Here is a 21,737-nt window from a genome sequence, read left to right as displayed (position 1 = left end):
ATTATTTGGCACAAAAAAAGGTGCTTAAGCCTTTATTTTTTATTTTATTTTTTTAATTTTAAAATCTTTAATTCTTACAAGCCTTTAGAAAAATATTCTTAATATATTTTTGTTTATAAGGAGAAGATTTGAATTTCTTAAAAACAGTAAGATTATTTTACATTTTTTAAACTATGTTTTATTGGAGTGTCTTTAGTAATTTATGAAAACAGGTAGTTCTTAAAATAGAAGTAAACTTTCATTAATATCTGTTAGTGACTCAATAACTGGAAGTAAACTATATGTTGATCCATTTCCTTCCTTAGCAATAGTCTATGAATATTCTTTTCTTTTTGAGACTAAAATAAACTTGTAGTAATATATTTACCTGTCTCATTTCATATTATAGTATTTTTGGTTTTATTTTTATTGATAAATATTGATTCAGCGTTAACTTTAACCTAAGATATATATTTTTTTAATTTAGAAGTAAATATTTAATAAAGGTACTCTATTCAGATGGTTGACTTTTTTAAAATTATATTTAATATTTTTAATAGTTTTTAATAACATTGTATGAAGGGGGAAATGACTAGTTAATTGAAGTCACATAATTTCCCTAAACGTTAGTATTGAACCCTGTCTTGTTTACTTCATCCGTCTCTTCAGTTCAGTTCAGATCCAGACGTCATGATCTTAGACGTCATAAAATCTGTAAAAAGCAGTGATTTTAGCAGATTTGCCTCCCCTGTTCTCTGGAAGATCTGCTCAGGAGCATTGTTGTTGTTTTTAGTCACTCAGGCATGTCTGACTCTTTGCAACCCCATGGACTGTAACTCGCCAGGCTCCTTTGTCCGTGGGATTTTCCAGGCAACAATACTGGAGTGGGTTGCCATTTCCTTCTCCAGGGGATATTTCGGATTCAGGGATCAAATCCGCATCTCCTGCATTAGCAGGCGGATTCTTTACCACCGAGCCACCTGGGAAGCCCACTCAGGAGCATTAAAATTAGCAAAGACAGTGGGAAAGATAAGAAGACATAAATGTGAATAGCTAACTGACAGTATAACATCCAGCAGCCAGATCTGGACTACAGTTTTCTTAATAAGAAACAAACAAGAAAAGAGACAAAGAAATGAATTTAAAAGAACTCTCAGGTATTCTCTGGTGGTTCAGACAGTAAAGAATCCGCCTGCAATGCAGGAGACCTGGGTTCGATCCCTGGGTTGGGAAAATGCCCTGGAGAAGGAAATGGAAACCCACCCCAGTATTCTTGCTTGGAGAATCCCCATGGACAAGGAGCCCGGCGGGCTACAGTCCATGGGTTTGCAAAGAATCAGACATGATTGAAGTGACAAAGCATAGCACACTTGGGTTTTCTGTGCTTGTATACTTAGGGGCCTAGATATGTGTGTGGCAAAGCACCTGTGTTGGATTTTTTTGGTTTGTTTTCCTTAATGCCTTGGGTCTCTACAACAGGAGGCAGGTTTAAAACATTGATTAGAATTTGAGAATAGAAATTATGTTTAATGTGACCGCTTTATGTGTTAATTTTTTCACTATGGCCAAATATTCATTCCCAATTAAGAAAAATAATGATCAATAAGTTTAAATAAACTAAAATGCATTCCAGAGAAAAGTCATTCTTCATGCATTTGAAAGATGACATGGAATGTTATAGTAATCGTGAAATGTTAGGAGGTCTGACACAACCAACTGAAGTGTTTTGTCATACTATCCAGTGGGTGAAGAATCATTTTCCCCTTTTTAGGCATAGTTGACAAGATAATGACATTCTCTCAAATAATGCTTCTTTTTCAGGTATGTTGTGAAAGTTTGGAAGGTCAGACCTTTTTCTCTAAGAAGGACAAGCCACTTTGCAAGAAACATGCTCATTCTGTGAATTTTTAAAAGTCAACTGTCCAGGGGAAGAGAAGAAATTTGAAGAGAAAGAGGAAATTTTAAATTACCAATTAATTTTTAGATTTAATATTTATATGAAGTTTTGAAAAATAATAGTGGCCCTCAGGGGATAAATTCCAAGCTTTGAAAACCAAGTCTCTGAGGAAATATTTGGCTTCATAAAGTAAAGAAACAGTTTGGTGTTATTGCTTTTTTCCCTGTATTTTCTGCCCATAAAGTAACTTTTATAAAAATCAATTTCCTGGTTGACTATTAAATTCATCTTAGAATAAATTAGTGAAGAATTAAATTTTAGAATAAAAACCTTCAACTTCTATGCTGAAATAACTAAACTTTCCATGTTAGGTAGTTTTGAGTAAATCTATAAAAAGACAATGAAATGCCTTACACTTAAATGAAACATTGTGTTATTCTTAAAAAAAAAAAAAAAGCATTTATCTTTAAAACAGTAAATAGGAGTTTAAACAGAGAATTTTATCAATAGTAGGTGTCAGGTTTTTTAAACTGTATTTTTTTGTTGTTGTTGTCTTTACAGTTGATCATTCCAATAGGAAAGGCCAATGAAATTTTGATCAAAACATGTCTTGTCAATAGGAGATGTTATATTTTTGTCTGATTTCCCTCCACCCCCAAAAAGCTACCACATAGCTTATAAATTTCAATTTTTTGCCTATTATTAGAATATGACCATTTTCTATTAATTGTGTATGTTTCACCACCTATGTCAGTCAAACTATTTTTTTTCCCTTCCCTTAAGCTGAGGTAAAGAGCTTGTTGAATAACTTTGGACTCTGAAAGTTGTCTCTCTCTTTAAAGAGAATAAATAGAAAAGAATGTGGTTGGGAGTGATGGTAAATCAAAAGATTGGATCAGAAATTTTTTTTAAAATTCCCCCTTTTTAGACAGTGAGTCAATTTGATCAGTTCATGTTATACTATTGACTGATGAAGGTTTGAAAGTTCTCTTTGCAGAATAATTTTTTTTTGTTCAGTTCTACATTAGAAAAATAAAATATTGGTTTGGGGATATGATAGAAATTTAGATTTTTTTTTTCTTTTAGTAGTTCTTTTTCAATAATAAATGAACCACTTCTAAAAGTAATCATGAAGTTTGGAAAGCTTTTGTTCACAGAGGTTTGATAGTATAGAGAGGAACATGATTAATTACTCAGACCAGCTTGTTCTTTGTTTTCTTCATTTTAGGGAAAAAAATTATGTAGATACCACGTAAAGATAGAAATAATTGTGGTAAGAGCATGAATCCTGTTGATATTTGCCCAGTGAGAAGAGATTATGGCGTTTGATAGTTTTTTTGTTTGTTTCCAGAATGGACAAAAGCCCATGATCACACTAAGTTATCACTTGGATTTGTTTGGGGAAGGGTGCTTTTATAGTCGAGACTGAGCCCCACCCCCTGCCCGACTCATCCATCACTTGAGACTTCACTTTCATTGTGTGCATGTTTGTTAGAGAGCAGGGTATTAGGCTACAGTATTTGTTTAACCTCCCTAATAACTGTTCAAGGTGTCTGTCCTGAAAGCTGCTAATTCATGGTCTAGCAGACTTACATTATATGCAGATAGTAATTAAGTGGGAATAAAAAGAATAAACTGGGATAAAATAAAAAGAATAAACTGGGAATAAAAAGAATGAGAAGTGTGGCGCAAAGTAGCAAACTGAATGCTTCACCAGTGGCAACCCAGAACTGTCCCCTTGCCCTGCATCTTGTAGGGACGCAGGGAGTTTATTCTGTTGTGTTTTAAAAGCTGGAACTGAATCGTGCCATATTTCCCATTGCTGCTGAAACCACCCATAGAAGACACGCTGCATTGTCACGTATCTTAGTGTCAGTCCTTTGCTTTACATGACATAAAATACGTTGGTGGTTTTGTTTTAGTGTGATAGAGATTTTTTTGTTGTTTTTCAGTTTTGCTTTTACATGGTAAAGAGTCTGCCTGCAGTGCGGGAGACTCGCATCCCTAAACTCGTATCCCTAGGTCCGGAAGATCGCCTGGAGAAGGAAATGGCAACCCACTCCTGTATTCTTCCCTGGAAAACCCCATGGACATAGGGGCCTGGCAGGCTACAGCCCATGGGGTCACTAAGAGTCAGACACGACTGAGTGAGTTCACTTTACAGATTATATGCCAAGAGAGTATTTGATAAGTCAGTGGCATTGGAATGGCATTTGGGTATTTTGTTCAAAGAATTTTATTTGATCTGGATTTCTTATAAAGTTATATTAAGGATTTTGCTTTTATTACACTTTTCTTTCTGCATGTTATTCATGGAGCATAATGTTGCATTTCTCTAAATTTTATCCCTAAAAGGATAATGTCACTTCCTAACGTCATTTGTCTTTGGCCTTTGGCTTTGTCTTTTGTCCTTTGCTTCTATGGCAAAGCCTTCTTTTGTCTATTCTTAAAACAGTTAATCCTGTGAGATAAATACTGACTATAACCCAGAAGAATCTCTGTATTTTATAGTGGGGAATGCCATATTTAATACACTAGCATTAATCTTTTAATAACTGGCAGAGCACTTTATTCTTCTAGTGAGCTCCCAGAATATTTATTTTTCTGATTATAAATATTCCATGTCAGTAGCATTTTTGAATTGTTACCTCCTTATTGTAGAGCATTACTTTTAGTCTCTCTCGATGTATATTTTGGAATGTTGTGCTTAGAATAATACAGATTAAAATCACAGTATATGATTCTAAAACATCCCCTACTTGGTTTCCCAGTTTCTAAATGCACAGCATGTCTATAAGGACAAAATGTTGCTCACTGAAGTAGCTGTCTAAAAATAATGCCCCCTACATGTGCTTGTAGCATTCGTATTTCCTATTGATTCAAGTTACAGTTAGCAACTAAAATTAAAACCTGATCATTGGTCACTGTGCAAAAGACAAGTAGAAATTAGAGTTTAAATCTTCAAAACAGCATTATGTTTAAAAATGATTATAACAAAAACGGTATTCATGGTACCATTTTCAAGGACTACTACTATAGAAAATACTCTTCCCTGTTCAAGTGTGAATCTAGAGTTATGTTAACATTTTGGTAATATTTGGGGTTTAGTTATTGCTATTGAAAGGAGAGGCTTTTCAGACTTAAGGGAAGGGAAAACACACTGAATCATTTCACACAATTTGATGTGTCTTCAGTTTGTCCTCCTTCAACCCCCAGATGTTTTAAGGTTATGGGTTTGGATTCTCAATATATCATTTACTGGATGTATTAGTCTCTATCTTCTGTTTCTCTGCATTTTTCAGTTTGTATATGTCTGTGCTATTTTGCTTTTGGATACATTTTCTCGTTAAAAACCACATGAGAAATATAATCAATATATAAACCTTAATGTGCACATAATAAATAAATGGCTGCAGTGATACAAACAAGTTGTCTTGGTTTTTTTTGGGGGGGACAAGAGGTTTCTATTAAGTCATCAAGGGAAAAAATAATATTCAGAGGATAGGCTGATTCTCAGGAGCATTCCTCCTTTATGGTATTTGCCTATCAGAATGTCCCAGAAACATAATATATTTGAAAATATTGTCACAATTATTTTATTTTAATCCATATTTATGCTTTGCATGTAGCATGTACACAATAAATGGTATGAATAGATAAGTAAGCTCTATTGTCTTTCTTTTAAAAAAATACTTGTTGTTGGGACTTCCTTGGTGGTCCAGTGGTTAAGAATTCGCCTTGCAATGCAGGAGACATGGGTTTACTCCCTGGTTGGGGAACTAAAATCCCACAAGCTGCCGAGCAGCTAAGCCTGCAACAGCAGCTGAGCCCGCACACTTTGGAGTCCACGTGCCACAACAGGCGAGCCCACATGCTGCAACCGCCAGAGCCGGTGTGACACAGGTAGGTCCACGTGCCACAACTGCTGAAGCCCACACATTCTGTAGTCCATGTGCCACGACTGGAGAGTCCATGCCCCACGACAAAAGATTGCACACGACGCAGCATAGGTCCCACACGCTGCACTAAGAACCGACACAGCCAAATAATTTTTAAACGCTTTAAATTTATTGTTGAAATCATTTATTGGAATACCCTGTCATATCAAACATTATATTGTGTCATATATTCAAACAACATCAGTCATGTGCATTTTCATGCCTTTCATTGACGAGGGTACATGACTTCATTCTTAACTCATCCTGATCTCATTAACTAACTTTTCTGTAACTAGGTAGGCTTACCTATTCCTTGTTTGTTTATTGCTTTAAGATTTTTTTCCAACTGTATAAAGTTGAGAAGAATGTTTCTGTTGCAGGCTGTCTATTGGAAATAAAAGACAAATTCAAGTCTATTTGCTCACAGTATATTAAACTGCAGAAGCCAAACTTATAAGAGCATCAAGTCTGCATGTGACATTTTAATAGCTGCTGTTTGGTTTCTATCAATCACGTCATTGCACATTAAAATACACCGACAAAATAAGAGATCTGTCATTCCTTCATTAAGAAACAGTAATCCAGTACAAGATTTATAGGCTTAAGACTCAACAGTGTGTGTTCACAATAAATCCCCATTCAGTGCTCAAATAAGAACAAGCCTCCCTGTCGTTCAGTGTTTTCTGCTCAAAATGTCCCCCATATAAGATTATCAAAGGTTTTCTTACAGAACTACATATAAAATCTTTTTTTGCCAGAAAAGCTTAATTTAGGTTGGCGGTTTCCCTTTTTGAGTCCTCTCAGACAAGATCTTGGTTATATCAGAAACACATAGGACCTGATGTATTATTAGTGGGCCTGGTGTTAATTAGGGAGAATTACCAGAAATAGTTTGCTTCATGGGAATTTGTTACAGAATCACACTTGACTGATGGCAGAATAGGAGTTGCTGAGAGAGAGCAGCTCCCACTCATAACCACTAATTAATAAGGTGCCAAAATTCTGCAGAGGAGGTTTCATCCCCGGTGTGGGAGCCTCAGAGGGAAAATGGTTCCTTTGCAGCATTTAAAATTTTAAAGAGGAAAGGGACTAGGACACATGGCTACCCCACAGAAATCCCAAGACTGATACAGGTTTGTGTTGTATTTATGAATGAGAGCATTTAACTCAGGAAGCACCAAATCCAAAAGTCTGTGAAAGAGTACCTTTCCCCGCCAAAGTCAAAAGTAGCCTGTGTGTTAATCATACTAAGGAGATATGGACAGTGTTTTCAATGTGGCAAGTGTCTGATTGGCTTGGCTACTCATTTCATGAAGAATAGAATTTAGAACCAACTATTTGTCTATAGTAGTATATCACTCAACTTCTTAGTCCATGATATAGAAGCTAACTGAGTAGGTGGCAAGATTGCATCAATGATTAATAAGAAAGTTTGGCTTCCACACCTTAAACACAAAGTTGGGGGAAAGTAAGGTGTGTTTAGTGATTGGCACTAATGGCAAAACACTGGGGGAGCCCTATTAAAATGAAGGTTTGCCAGGAAGGAATTTTTTTCCTGTGTCTGTAACTGTTAATCATATATAATAAAGCTCGGAACGTTTGCTTAATGTAAAAGAAGAAAACATTTCCATATGAGAAAAGCACAGATCACTGACCTCAGGTAGAAAAATAACACAGTTGAGAATTCCCAGAGTATAATTTGTCAATTTCTCTTCAGCTCCCAAAGAAAATGACTTCTGTGCCAGCTCCATGAATTGTTCTCTAATGCATCCGTGTTTCAGAGGACAAAGTTTTCTGTTTAATAACTGGGTTCCAAATTAGGTTTTCATCTTTGTGTTCTAAATTGTCACATTTGCTCTCTACTTCCAATATACTTAAGTTTTTTATTTTTCTCTAAGTCTATAGTGACTATAGTTGTGTAGACACACTTGCTTAAAAATAGCATTGTTTGCTTAAGGCATTTTAGTAGACTGTAGTAATCTTCAGAGGTGTCTTGACTTTTTCCCCCCCTAGTGTATCACTGATATATCAAACTGTTCCCTTGGTAAGTAGGAAAGTAAACTAATTCCAATGAGTTTTCTACCAATATTAATTTTTGTATTTTGAAATGAAAAGCAGAAGAATCCATGGTGTTTTTTCAAGTATGAAATTTAAAATATAAGTTAAATTAATTCTGGCTTTATCAGCTGAAACTTACCGTTTATTCTGCTCTGTTAAATTATTGTTCTACTGCTCGATAATTTTTCCAGTACTATTATAAATACTTCAAATAAAAATGAATTTAATGAAAAAGATGAGAGGCACTGAAGTGAAACCAATACTTATGCCTGGAAAGATACAAATCAACAATCTGAATCTATAGTTTTCTTATGCCCGAATCAGAGAGTTGTAGATGATCTTTAACAAGGTATCAACATAATATAGATGTTCAGACTATAAATTAGATTTGGAGGGAGGAATGTATTTGATTAGTTCTGATGGATCAGACTGGGTCCCTTCAGGAGACAAATATTACACAGTAACTTAGGAGAAGCTTAATGCAAGGAATTATTAGGTATGAAAGGAAAATAACTGAAAATATAAAGAGAAGTCTAAAGGGTAACCTAGGACTGAGAGAGAGGCCCCAAGGAAGGAAAACCTTAAAAGAAGGCCCCCATTCCATGGCTGGAAGTCAGACCTTGTTGAACAAAGTGTGGCTGCAGCCCACAATAGCAGAGAAGTTCTCTGGGCCAGAGCTGGTCATCAGTTGCCCAGAACAAGGAAACAACCCTCTGAATACAGAAGCCAAGATTGGTAGGGCAGTGTTAAAGGGTGTTGGAATCCTGCTGTGGGGGCAAGGCCTGAAAAAAATGGAGGGGGCTGTGGCAAGGTGGTCACTAGGGTCAGGCCAGGGAAGTGAGGTCACTGAGGGACTGTGTGCTGAGGGTGCACGGCTGAGGCAGAGTCCACCAGATGCCCACACACAGTGAGTGGACCCTGCAGCTGGAGGAAGACAAACCAAAACGCAGCACCTGAAACCAGAAAAGAAGCCCCCTGACTTCTTCAGGATTCCTTCAGTTTCCTTAGCTGACACAGCTTCATGCCATGCTCACTGGAAAGGAGAAATGTTTGAAGAGTCCAGTGCACTATCACGGAGCAGGTACTGAAGGGTGATTTGGAACTAAAAATCAATAAACTGATAATTGGCATGTATGAGTATGATAGAAAACTAGACTTTCAGCTAAATTGAAACTTACATTGTCCAGAACATCAGTGCCTATTCTCGACGAATCAGAAGGCAGAACAGGATATTCTAACTTCTTTCTTTATTGTCAAAATCCTCTGATAATTACTATACCGTCAGTTTACAAAGTAAACATATTGGCAGACTCTTTTTTCAAGAGCTGCAATCTAAATATGCAGTACAACTGAACAACTCTGAATATTTCATAGATTTAGTTGGTACAGCAGAGTTGGACACTGAGCAACTGAGCATGCATATCCTAAGATAAAACCAAAAGTTTTTTAATGAATTAATTTTATTATACTAGCATATGGCTTAAACGAGTAAAATATTCTTAAATTAAGGTTTGTGTTCAATGGAATTTCAGTTAATAGACGTTTTCCTGTATAAACCTAAACCCCTATCAAATATTAACAGAAAAAGTTGATTATTTCCCTATTAGCAAAGAAATTAATATTTCCCTCTTCACAATAAACCATGAAAGATCAAGCCCAGTGGATCTATAATAATGACATTTATTTGTATAGTCATTGTAACTTGCATGGCATATTATCCCTTATATGAAGGTACACCAATACTCTCTAAGTTTCTAATAATTGGATAAACTGCGAATCAAGTACTTTTAATTTGCATATTAGAGATGAGAAAATGACAACTCAGAGAAATTATTCTCTAACAACAGAGAGAGACGAAGACATTTTTAAAGATTAGGGAGAAAATGTATTATTTCATCCACATTCCTTTAGAGTTCCTCTTACTAACAAGGGAGAATGCCAATATATTCCATTAGTAAGGACAGTTTTGCGAATTACTTAATTTTGATAGAATGTGTAAAACTTAAAAGCCATATCCATCTGACTTATACAGTTGCCTGCCACGCAGATGTCAATATTTGGGAGGTTTGCAACTGGACCATCTGTTCTTAAGGGTATTGTGATGCGGTAGCCCCCTCTGCAAGGCACCATTTGCTGCTCTGTGTGCTGCTTCATTTCAGAGAAGCACAGGAATAAGGAGAGTAAATTATGTTAGTCGGAAGTGGAGGAAACACCCAATGTGATACCAAACAAATCAGAAGGCTATAGGAAATGCAATTTGCATTGCTTTCACACTCAGAGGTCAGTAATAACTTATTTATAACATCTTGGGAAACAGGTCAGAGTGGTTGACACCCAGTTCATTGTTAACTTTGCAGTGTGATGAAGTTAGTTCCAGGCCATGAGTAAAGAATGGAAGGTGGTAAAGGTGAGAACTTGGTAAGAAACTGCATATACATCCAATTATGCCGACAAGGTTACCTAAGATTCTCATTTGAAATAAAATCTCTCTGCTATTTGGTAATGGCAGGCACCACTGCTAAGTCCACTGAAGCATAGCTGGAAAATCCAGCTGCCCTCACATCTGTTTTGCATGACCTTTCAATCATCAGCAAATACTTTTGCCTCTAGGAATGGAGGACTGGGTAGGATATGGCTATGTGACTTTCTAAGCTATCACTATGGAAAGCATATTGAAACAAAATTCACGCATGCCATGTACTGTACCCAGAAATTAGAGACTTGTCTAGATGGTGTTAAGGTTTTGACCCATCTAGAGTGCTCACACCTGCTTCTTACATTCATGTTGTTAATCCTTTGTTCACAAAATGAGACATGTTATGAAATATGTGAATGGACTTCTCTGGCATAAGTCTTAAATGTTTAGGCTCTTAAACTGGTTCAAACTAAAATAACATTCATGAAATAGTGTCTTATAGACTTCTAATGATCATATTTATTATATGCAGAAGCCTGTGTGATTTGACCTGACTCTCCTTCCATGAGAGCCCTGACTTGATTACAGTACTTGAGTTCTTGGTTGTAACAAAATGTTCTGAAAATAAGAAAAGAAGGGAAAAAATGACTAAAGAATCCCTTCAAAGGATTGTCATGAAGTTTACTCTTACACTAATAAAATTTCATTCTCACACTAATGTAATGAGAAACCAGTGGAATAGGTGCAAGAACACAGTTTGGTTTTTATCAAGACCAACTTTAGCTGTTGTCAAAGAGAAGGAGTTATACTGAACAGGGTAGTTATCCATAAATATTTGAATCGAGCGTTTAAAGAGAGGGAACTTGTTTAGGAGGAATATTGGAGGTGCTGGCATTTGATAAGTCTCTCTGAGCTGAACTTTGATTACCCCGGGATGAACTTAGGGCTTCCCTGGTGGCTTAGGTGATAAAGAATCCTCCTGCAATGTGAGAGATCTGGGTTTGATTCCTGGGTCAGGAAGGTCCCCCGAAGGAGGGCATGGCAACCCACTCCAGTGTTCTTGCCTGGAGAATCCCATGGACAGAGGAGCCTGGTGAGCTATAGTCCATAAGATCGTGAAGAGTCAGACAAGACTGAGCGACTAAATACAGAACAGATTGAACGTATTTGTAGGATTGCCACAGGCAGGCTAATAATTTGGATAAATCAACAGTATTGCTTTTTAAAATTTTATTCAATATTTATATGGAGGGAAGGTTGAGTACTTTGTTCAGGGAGAAGAGTGGGTCCAGGATCCCTAGAGATCAACTTTCTAGGATGCTCTGATCTACTTCACTCTGCCCCATACTTGCCCACCCTGCTCAGCAAAGCAGCCCTCAGCCAGGACTAGCTGGTGTTGTTCCAGTGTCTCCCTAAGGAGTCAGTCCCTGACACTGTGCTACTTATTAAAGTATCTCATTCAACCCCATGAAGTTCTCTCCCCTAAAATCACCCCCCAAAATCACAGTTTTCTCCCCCTCACAATGTTTCCAGTGATGTTCAGAACTTTTCATGGATGGGCGCTCTGGGCAACTGGCCAGCAGAACAGCTTTTTAAACTGGTGTTCCCTCCACTGAGGAACCACTGATCTTGGAAAAGCTATAGAATTTGGTTGCGTCTATAAGAGAAGAGTGAAAAGTTGGCTTAAAGCTCAACATTCAGAAAACGAAGATCATGGCATCTGGTCCCATCACTTCATGGGAAACAGATAGGGAAACAGCGGAAACAGTGTCAGACTTTATTTTGGGGGGCTCCAAAATCACTGCAGATGGTGATTGCAGCCATGAAATTAAAAGACGCTTACTGCTTGGAAGGAAAGTTATGACCAACCTAGATAGCATGTTGAAAAGCAGAGACATTACTTTGCCAACAAAGGTCCATCTAGTCAAGGCTGTGGTTTTTCCAGTAGTCATGTATGGATGTGAGTGTTGGACTGTGAAGAAAGCTGAGTGCCAAAGAATTGATGCTTTTGAACTGTGGTGTTGGAGAAGACTCTTGAGAGTCCCTTGGACTGCAAGGAGATCCAACCAGTCCATTCTGAAGGAGATCAGCCCTGGGATTTCCTTGGAAGGAATGATGCTAAAGCTGAAACTCCAGTACTTTGGCCACCTCATGCGAAGAGTTGACTCATTAGAAAAGACTCTGACACTGGGAGGGATTGGGGGCAGGAGGAGAAGGGGACGACAGAGGATGAGATGGCTGGATGGCATCACCGACTTGATGGACGTGAGTTTGGGTAAACTCTGGGAGTCGGTGATGGACAGGGGGGCCTGGTGTGCTGCAGTTCATGGGGTCGCAAAGAGTCAGACACGACTGAGCTACTGAAATGAACTGAACTGAACTGATGCTTTATTTTTTCCCTACTAGTGTGTCCTATATCTTGGAGAATGATTATTCTCCAATGTCTTGGAGAGTTGTTGAGACACATATGGGATAGTACATGTGAAAATACCAGAGCTACAATCCAGTCTTTTTTTCGAGGAAACAGTAATCGATATTACTCAAACTACAAATTCACATTTTTAGTCCTTTGTCCAGAAAATGAGATGTATTTTGTAATATCTGGATGGACCACTATAGCTTAAATCTCAAGTGTTCTCAAATAGGTTTGAAACTTGCCATCAACTATCTCAGAGACTCACAATGCACATTTAAACATCTTGCTGTGAAAAAGAAAAAGAATTAATAGTTTAAACTATGTTTTACTTAAATATATTTGACCATGAACACTTTTACTTAAAAACACTTTTATGTATCCTACATAATACAATTTGGGAAATACTGGCTCATCTTTTTTCTTTTTTTGGGTGCATACCCTTAGTCATGAAATCAAACGTCTCTTCTTACTCCTTGGAAGAAAAGTTATGACCAACCTAAACAGGATATTAAAAAGCAGAGACATTACTTTGCCAACAAAGATCCATCTAGCCAGGCTATGGTTTTTCCAGTACTCGTGTGTGGATGTGAGAGTTGGACTATAAAGAAAGCTGAGCGCGGAAGAACTGATGCTTTTGAACTGTGGTGTTGGAGAAGACTCTTGAGAGTCCCTTGGACTGCAAGGAGATCCAACCAGTCCATCCTAAAGGAAATCAGTCCTGAATATTCATTGGAAGGGCTGATGTTGAAGTTGAAACTCCAATACTTTGGCCATCAGACTCTTCGAACTGACTCATTTGAAAAGACCCTGATTTGGGGAAAGATTGAAGGCAGGAGAAGGGGACAATAGAGGATGAGATGGTTGGATGGCATCACTGACTCAATGGACATGAGTTTGAGTAAACTCTGGGAGTTGGTGATGAACAGGGAGGCCTGGCCTGCTGCAGTCCATGGGGTTGCAAAGAGTCGGACACGACTGAGCAACTGAACTGAACTGAACCCTTAGTCATGCTTGCCTTCACATTTTAAACCAGCGGTTCTCAAAATTCTGTGCATATTAGAATCTTCTGGAGGGTCTGACTCCTGGAGTTTCTGACTCAGGTCTGGAGCTGGTGAATATCTTTATTTCTGCCAAGTTCCAGGTGAAGCTGATTCTCACCACCTGAAGACCAGTCTATGAGTAGCACCTGTTCTAAATCTCGGACCCACGCTTCTCGCGTTAATATGCAAATGCCCCGAGGACCTTGTGCCTGAGCCCGCCCTCAGAGATTCTGATTGGGTAAGACTGGGATGGAGTCAATAACCTCGCATTTCTGAGCGGCTCTGACGGTATTGCTGGCCCGCAGACCACTCTTGAAGGAGGTGTTCTCGCACTTGGACCTCTTTGAAGGTGAGGGACCTTAAGAGAATACAGGTAGAAACCAGCGGTTTTGTTTTTTTTTTTTTTCCTTTCTCTTGTGTCTAAGACCCCAGACACCCACTTCAGTTTCTGAAAATTAGATATGTTAGGAAAGTATGCCCTACTCTGGGAATCCTGCAAGTTTCTTTTACCCTTTTTTCTTCGCAGGATTTTACGGCACTTGTGGAAAGCAGGGCGGAGACGGCAGATCCTACGCAGACCTGGCTTTTGGCCGAAACAGAACACTTTAATGCCCCAGTGAGTGTGCAGCCTGGCGAGTAAGTGAGGAGTTAAATTAAATCTCAAATGGTAGAGGTTTCTCCCATCATTCCATATCGGGAGTGTTAATTTTCCTAACCTTTAAAGATAAACTTCATGAGAAGGTGAGGGACTGGGGTGCGGCAATTGGTAATAAATGAGCACGCAGGGAGCCAGGTGTAATGCGTTTGGGTGTTTGGTTTAGTTGATTACTCTCTCTGATGCTGGAAATTGGCCTGAGTCCAAATCCTGACTAGACCGTCCTTCTCTATAAGAATTAACTAGGTCAGTGGCTCCTACATTTTTATTGTTTTAGTAGCTCCTCTGAACCAACTTCAGAAGCTTACATATAGAATAGCCCACAGGTAAGCGTTTCACACGTTAATTTCTTAGTTTTTCTTTCTTTCTTTCTTTTTCTTTTTTTTTAGTAAAAGATACTTTTAATTCACAAAACCACCAAAGAAACTCTGGGCTCCTCATGTTTTCAGGAACAGGGTTTGTTAAGTCAGTTAACCAGAAAGTCGCCTAAATTTCTTCTGTTGAAACATTCAAGGACCTGTGAGGATTGCGGATTTGCTCTGGTTGATACACATCCATTGACATTATCTGCAATGACTTTGACTTCTAAAGAGTAGTTTGTTTTTAATCATGATTCATGTCTTCAGTGCTTCCCTCTCTCCTAAACTAACAACCAGCATTGTTTGTTGTTGTTAGTTTTTTTTAAATTTTCAAACTATTGAAAACTACTTGGTCTGGGGGTGGGGGGTGCGGAGAAAAGATTGTCTGCAGCCGCTCAGGGAGGTCTGGGAGTTGCTCTGTTTTCTTAGCTGTGCTGTGCAAATGAACTGAAGGTTTAACACTTAGGTGCTGTTTGAAGATATAATACAACAGAGCCCAGAGGAGGGAGTCTGGGATGGCCATTGCCGGCCTGGCCCAAGGCCCCTCGGTACAGCTGCTCTGGGGGCTGCAAAGCTAGAATTTGTTGCCATGGCTTAGACCTAAACAAACCCCTGCCTGTTCTGGTATGTAGATTATGTTCTTCCAGGACAGCCCTGCTCACTCATTTTTCGTCCATCTGTGGGACACGTGGGTTTCAATCATTCCTTCACCATCTCCCATTCTAAAGCTGCAGTTTGTTATATGATATAGTGCCTTGTCACTTAGCAGCAGACGCCACGGTGCTGGAATCAGCCTGTTCCTCCAGCTTTTCCCCAGCTATACTGGAACCTCTGTCCTCAGGGACCTTGCTGTGGGACCACCTTGCAGGCGTTAATACTTTTCCCACTAAACCCACTTGGCCAGAGGCCAGCCTGAATGCTGTTCTCAGTGGAGTAATTGAGATTCCAGAATACCTTTAGGTTAGTTTGGAGGCAAGAGAGCACAGTATTTCTTCCCTCTTCCATCAGGGTCATCCTCTTTTAATTTCCCATTTCTCCCTCCCCATCTCAGTGTGCGTCTCTCTCTCTCTCTGTCCACCCTCTGGAAAATGACTCTTCTCTTGGTTTTTTCGAGTACAGTGATATTTGGCCTGATTTTTTATTTCCCTCCATTTCAGAGGACTCAGAAGCAATTTTAAGAACCAGAAGTTCTCCTGGGAGACAGCAAAATAACATTTCTTCTAATTCCATGCAACATTGTACGGAGCAAGAAGATAACATACATGTTTTCTTATAAATATAAAGTGTAAGAGCAAGTGAAGATTATAAAACTTACAAAAAGCACAGATACTATTAACTAGAATAACTGTGCACGTGGTTTCCCTGTATTAGTAACAACAGTGTTACTACATTGTTTCCGTGGCAATTAAAAGAAAGGTGGTATGTGATCTGTATGCTGCTGCTAAGTCGCGTCAGTCATGTCCGACTCTCTGCGACCCCATAGACGGCAGCCCAACAGGCTCCTCTGTCCCTGGGAGTCTCCAGGCAAGAACATTGGAGTGGGTTGCCATTTCCTTCTCCAATGTGATCTGTATGGTCAGAGTGAAAAGATGCAGATACATGTCATGAGGAATGCTCTTGGCCCTGGGTTCTTGAAAGAACTTGTATTGATCCTTGGTCCATTTTGTTACCCAAGTCTCTTGCATATGTTTTCAGTCTTGAAATGAGTAGAACCATCATTTCTATGAAGTCGTGATTTTATCAGCTCTAAGAGCAAAATTACGGAGCCTGGTAGGCTGCAGTCCATGGGGTCCCTAAGAGTCAGGCATGACTGAGTGACTTCACTTTCACTTTTCACTTTCATGCATTGGAGAAGGAAATGGCAGCCCACTCCAGTGTTCTTGCCTGGAGAATCCCAGGGACGGCAGAGCCTGATGGGCTGCCGTCTATGGGGTCGCACAGAGTCTGACACGACTGAAGTGACTTAGCAGCAGCAGCAAGAGCAAAATATGAAATTTCATCCCAGAAAACATTCTTGCAGGGGAGTTTAATATGGTCTATATACATTGATGCCTCCTCCACCCTGTCACACATGTGTTTATGGAACAAACATATATTGGAGCACCTAGCACTTACTGGGTATTTAGCACACACAAGTGTCTTCCCTCCAAAAGCTGACATTCAGTCAGAAGAGGCACAATGGACAAGGTAGCAATTGAATGGATAGAATAACAGATAGTGGAGCAAAATAAAGAAGAGGGAAAGGCAGATTAGGTGTGGGTAAACCAGACAGAAAGGGAGGAAGGGAGTCACATGGATCTTTGGAAGAAGATTGGTCCAGGCAAAGGAAAAATCTTGCCATGTTCAGAGAACAGTGAAGAGCCATTGTGGGAGCGAGTGGGGGAGAGAGGGGTCTGGGGAGGAGGATAGAAGTGGATTGGGAGGCCCCAGAAGGGGGACCTGGGCTTTTATTTGAGTGGTAGATAGTTAACAAGTCCTTTAAGATGGCATCTATCCCCCCTCCCCCCCTCCCCCCCTCCCCTGCTCCCCTGACTCCTCTATCCCTGCTTGTGAGGCAGGTCATTGGCAAGTGGAGGACCACATTCCAGTGTCTGAGTGAAGTCACAAGTGTCTGCAGCGTTACTAACCACCTTTGACTTTTACTATGATTTGCTCACAGGGCAGGGCTTCCTGAATACTCTATTTTTGGCTTGTACAAGAAATTATGTAGTTCTCATCTTGATGAAATTTCACAAGTCTGGACTCGCTCTAATTTCCGTAATACTGAATTTAGGAGTCTCCAATTTTCCTTTTGTTCCTTGCTGTTTCTGGGCCTGGAGGAAGCTCTTTCTCACGGGGCTACCACACTGTGAGATGAGCCTTCCATGACCATCTGCTCAAATTGGCCCTTAAGCACAGGGAAGGGGTTTATCCTCAATTCCTTCAGGGCCAGGGTGATGGGGAAGTAGGTGAAATAACTGATGATGAGTTGCTGAAGGTCCAGGAGGTTAAATAGATGTACCTGCATCCACAGGTGAAGGGAATAGCCTCTGCCTTCTCATGACCCCTCAAAAGAGGTGTTATGGAACTTCATTTGGAATCATAAGACTCTTGTATTTTGTTTTTCACTGATTACCTCTTAAAGTGTTGCTAATCACTGTTCTAGAAACTTACGAAACTTTGGGGAAATCAGTGTAATGTCCACCGCCAAACAATTTTTGTCCAGGGAAAATAACTGTCAGGACCAGTTTAAAGGTAAAAGGGAGTCCCCTAAACAAATCTTGAATGTATGCATGTTAAGAGTATGAGGACTTAAAGACTGCTTTGGTATTGTACTTGGTCGGTGGTGGAGGCTCTGAACTGGTGGTGTGGCTTGTTTAGCAGTGTTGAAAAGGTGGCTTCGTTGGCTGCCTCTTCCACCCTGCCCTCTGCTCTGTCATCTTGAGTTACTGTCAGCTGGACAACATTCAACTCATTCTGCAAACTGCTTTCTGCCCACACAACAGAGTTTTAAAATCTTTACAGACAGTTCCCTCTACACACACATAACAATGTTCTATACTCCGGACATTTGTGTGTGTTCCTTCCGAAATCCAGGAACATTGTGTGCGACTGCCAATTTGTGTGGCTTGTTTTATGAGCTTCAGATTACACACCGTTGACACTATCACTTATCCCAAGTAGAAAGGCTCATTGGTATCGCATCCTCCATTGCCACCCTCTTTGACCAATCAGTCATCAGGATGATTCCCGCAAACACGTCTCTCTCATTCTGTTTCCAGATCACCACCTCTGTGTGACATCATGGGAACTTAGTGCAAATAAATCTCCAGAGAAACCTGTCCTGGACAGATATTGAAATGGATTGCCACAGAAGAGCATTACTTATCTCCTTAGAGAGCAGGGTTTATCACTAAAACAGGGCTTTGACATAAAACACTGCTGGGGCTTCCACCATACCTCAGTGTAGCCAAAGCATTTCACCATCCAGTCTGGACACAGCCCAGAGCAAGATGAGACAGAATCTTATTAGCAGCTCTGAACTAGGACCATGTTTGGAGGACAAGAGGAAGTAGCTGTGACAATACATTCTAATTATTATTGATACTATTGATGTTCAACCAGCAGGGTAGGAGAGGTTCCTAGCTGTGGCTGTTGAAATTTGGTCCTTGTCAATATTAAAAAAGTCAGCTGTTAAAACAGATACCTCTCTTCCCAATCTCTGAATTACCCTGAGTGAAAGTTTATATCACTGCAGTGGGAGTGTATGGTGTTATATAGGATGATGCTTAGGACTGATCAAACTCTGAAACCTATAGAATTTCTGAGCATGTCCTCTTTTCAAATAATTTCAATCTTTCTGAGGTTGTAATTTGAGAATGGGTGTTATTTTCAAGGCCTTCTCTTAAATCCAGAATGAGACAAAGGAACAACAGACAAAAATTAGGAGATAGAGTGGTGGCAAAACCGAATATTCGTGGAGGATAAGGCCAAGAAGTCACTCCACATTTAGCTAGTCTGCAGGGACTGCCTAAGAAAGTGGGATAGTCAGGCCTTAACATTTTTACAAAATCCTGGAGAATGGGTGCAGACAATACAGGACTGAAAGTGAAAGTCACTCAGTCGTGTCTGACTCTCTGTGACCCCGTGGACTGTATAGTCCATGGAATTCTCCTGCTCAGAATACTGGAGTGGGTAGCTTTTCCCTTCTCCGGGGGATTTTCCCAAACCAGGGATTGAAACTAGGTCTCCCGCATTGCAGGCAGATCTTTACCAGCTGAGTACAGGACTGAGATGTAGCCAAAGATACTCCTAGCCTAGAAGGAATAGGGAAGCGGGAGGCAGTATTAAACAATCAGAAAGTAAGAATTGGCGAGTTTATTTTAAAACTAGAGGAAACTGAGGTTCAAAATAGGTTATTATTTTTCACAAGGTAGCAAATTACAGAATCAAAACTTTCATGGCAGTCTGTCTTCAAAGCCTCTGTGCCCTTCCTTGTCTGTCAGAAGTATTGAACTCACTTGCTCATTCCAAGAACACAATAAAGAGAATGTTTGGGGCCCAGTAGAAGGCAGGGTAGGAGAAGGCAATGGCAACCCACTCCAGCACTCTTGCCTGGAAAATCCCATGGACGGAGAAGCCTGGTGGGCTGCAGTCCATGGGGTCACTAAAAGTCTGATGCAACTGAGCGACTTCATTTTCACTTTTCCCGTTCATGCATTGGAAAAGGAAATGGCAACCACTCCAGTGTTCTTGCCTAGAGAATCCCAGGGAGGGGGTAGCCTGGTGGGCTGCTGTCTATGGGGTCACACAGAGTCAGACGCAACTGAAGCGACTTAGCAGAAGCAGAAGTCAGGGTTATATGAGAGTCTTGATCAGAATTTTTACCCTTTATGTCAGAAATGGGAAATAAATAAGCAGTCTACGTGCCAGTTGGAATCCTTATGTGGCCATCAGGTTAAAAATTTTAAATCTAGCTGCTGCTGCTTAGTTGCTCAATCGTGTCCAACTCTTTGCAAGCCCATGGACTGTAGCCTGCCAGGCTCCCCTGTCCATAGGATTTCTCAGGCAAGAACACTGGAGTAGGTTGCCATTTCCTTCTCCAAGGGGTCTTCTCAATCCAGGGAGTGAACCCACATCTCCTCCTTGGCAGGTGAATTCTTTACCACTGAGCCACCTGGGAAGCAAATGTAGTTGCCCACTGTAAACTCTAGAGGTTATATACCCAGAAGTCAGAGTTCTGTCTTGGCTCTAAAGACATAGCGGCTTTTGGCCTTCCAGGTGAGAAGATGCTGGATTCAAGTGGCTGCTGTCCATTCTTTCTCAGTTTCTCCTGTGGCCCTGCAGGCTCTTCACTTATCTTCGACATCTGCCTGACCTGGCAACCACTTGAGTGGCCCCTGATATAATAACGAAGAGCCATGGAGGGCTCTGAGTTGGAGAATAACATGATTAAAGAATTTTAAGAAGCAGGAGAAAAGAAAAATTGAAAATAGGTGAAAATAGATCTTCAAATTTGGTGCATATGGCACTTTATACAGCTGCTGGTGGTCATTAATATCACCATCTTCCATTCAAATCTCCCCACTGAACAAGCTGTTCTGAGGAGTACAGTATTATTTGTTAGTCTTGGGAGGTACACTAGCAGCTGAGTTCAACCCTTGTTTTACAGATGAGGACAGAAAGCCCTATATAGGAAACGCGATGTCACCCACAGTTGTTTAGCATAAGAGCTGTTCTCTGAATATATATGAGAAAATCCATTTATTCAAAATGATAGAAAATGATGCAGAGTATCAGATCTTGAGTAAGTCTCATTGGAACTATACATTTCATAATGAGCCTGCTTCTTTTTTAATCTTTCATGTTTCTTTATAACCCGTCTCAGTGGATTCTGTGGTGGGCTGTGGCTCTCTGCAAACCTGTTTGCCTTGAGATTGTGTCTGAGAACATAGGGAGGATATAGGCACCCTCCCCTCTTCCCTACCGCCATTCTTTGACAGAGGGTATGTCAGCTTTATCTATGTCAGAGCAAACCAGTGGCCTGGAAAATAGAAACTACAGCCAGTCTTTGGTCTGGTGCCTTTAGATTTTATGTAGCATTCACATTTCAAAAAAAAGAAAAAGAAAAAAAAACCCTGAGATTCAGAGGGTTCCAATTTTTAAACTTCTCGCAGATTGACAACTCTCATTTCCTTATGGAAGTCATTACATAAAAGAACATTTTAACATCAAAGATGAAAGACATGATCTCAGAATAACCAACAACTTTTCCTCAGTAAAACTTCTTTGCAATCTAGCCCTGACATATATGTAAAAACAAATGTGTATATGTACTTGTTATATATATAAAGTTATCTGATCTTGCTCTGAATGAGTGAACATTTTAACAGAGTCTGGTATTTGGGAACATTTGTTTTAAACAGCACCCACCTACAAATTGAAATACTTTATGGCCACTGTGACTGAATTTTGATTATTTCTTTGTTTTTATGTTAAG

The 21,737-nt window shown here is 39.8% G+C and overlaps 1 protein-coding gene across 1 annotated transcript in view; it reads left to right on the top strand.

Annotated features, from left to right (window-relative positions):
• The window catches only part of PDLIM5 (PDZ and LIM domain 5), a 239,437-nt gene extending 237,547 nt beyond the window's left edge, over window positions 1–1,890 (top strand). The window contains exon 18 of the mRNA XM_052641597.1: window positions 1,801–1,890. Within this exon, the coding sequence (XP_052497557.1) occupies window positions 1,801–1,890 (90 nt within the window). The remainder of the gene's footprint in view (window positions 1–1,800) is intronic.
• The last annotated feature ends 19,847 nt before the right edge of the window (window positions 1,891–21,737 follow it).

The sequence above is a fragment of the Budorcas taxicolor genome, chromosome 6 (assembly GCF_023091745.1).
Source record: "Budorcas taxicolor isolate Tak-1 chromosome 6, Takin1.1, whole genome shotgun sequence".
Lineage (NCBI taxonomy): Eukaryota > Metazoa > Chordata > Mammalia > Artiodactyla > Bovidae > Budorcas > Budorcas taxicolor.
This window is presented reverse-complemented; position numbering and strand designations above follow the sequence as displayed.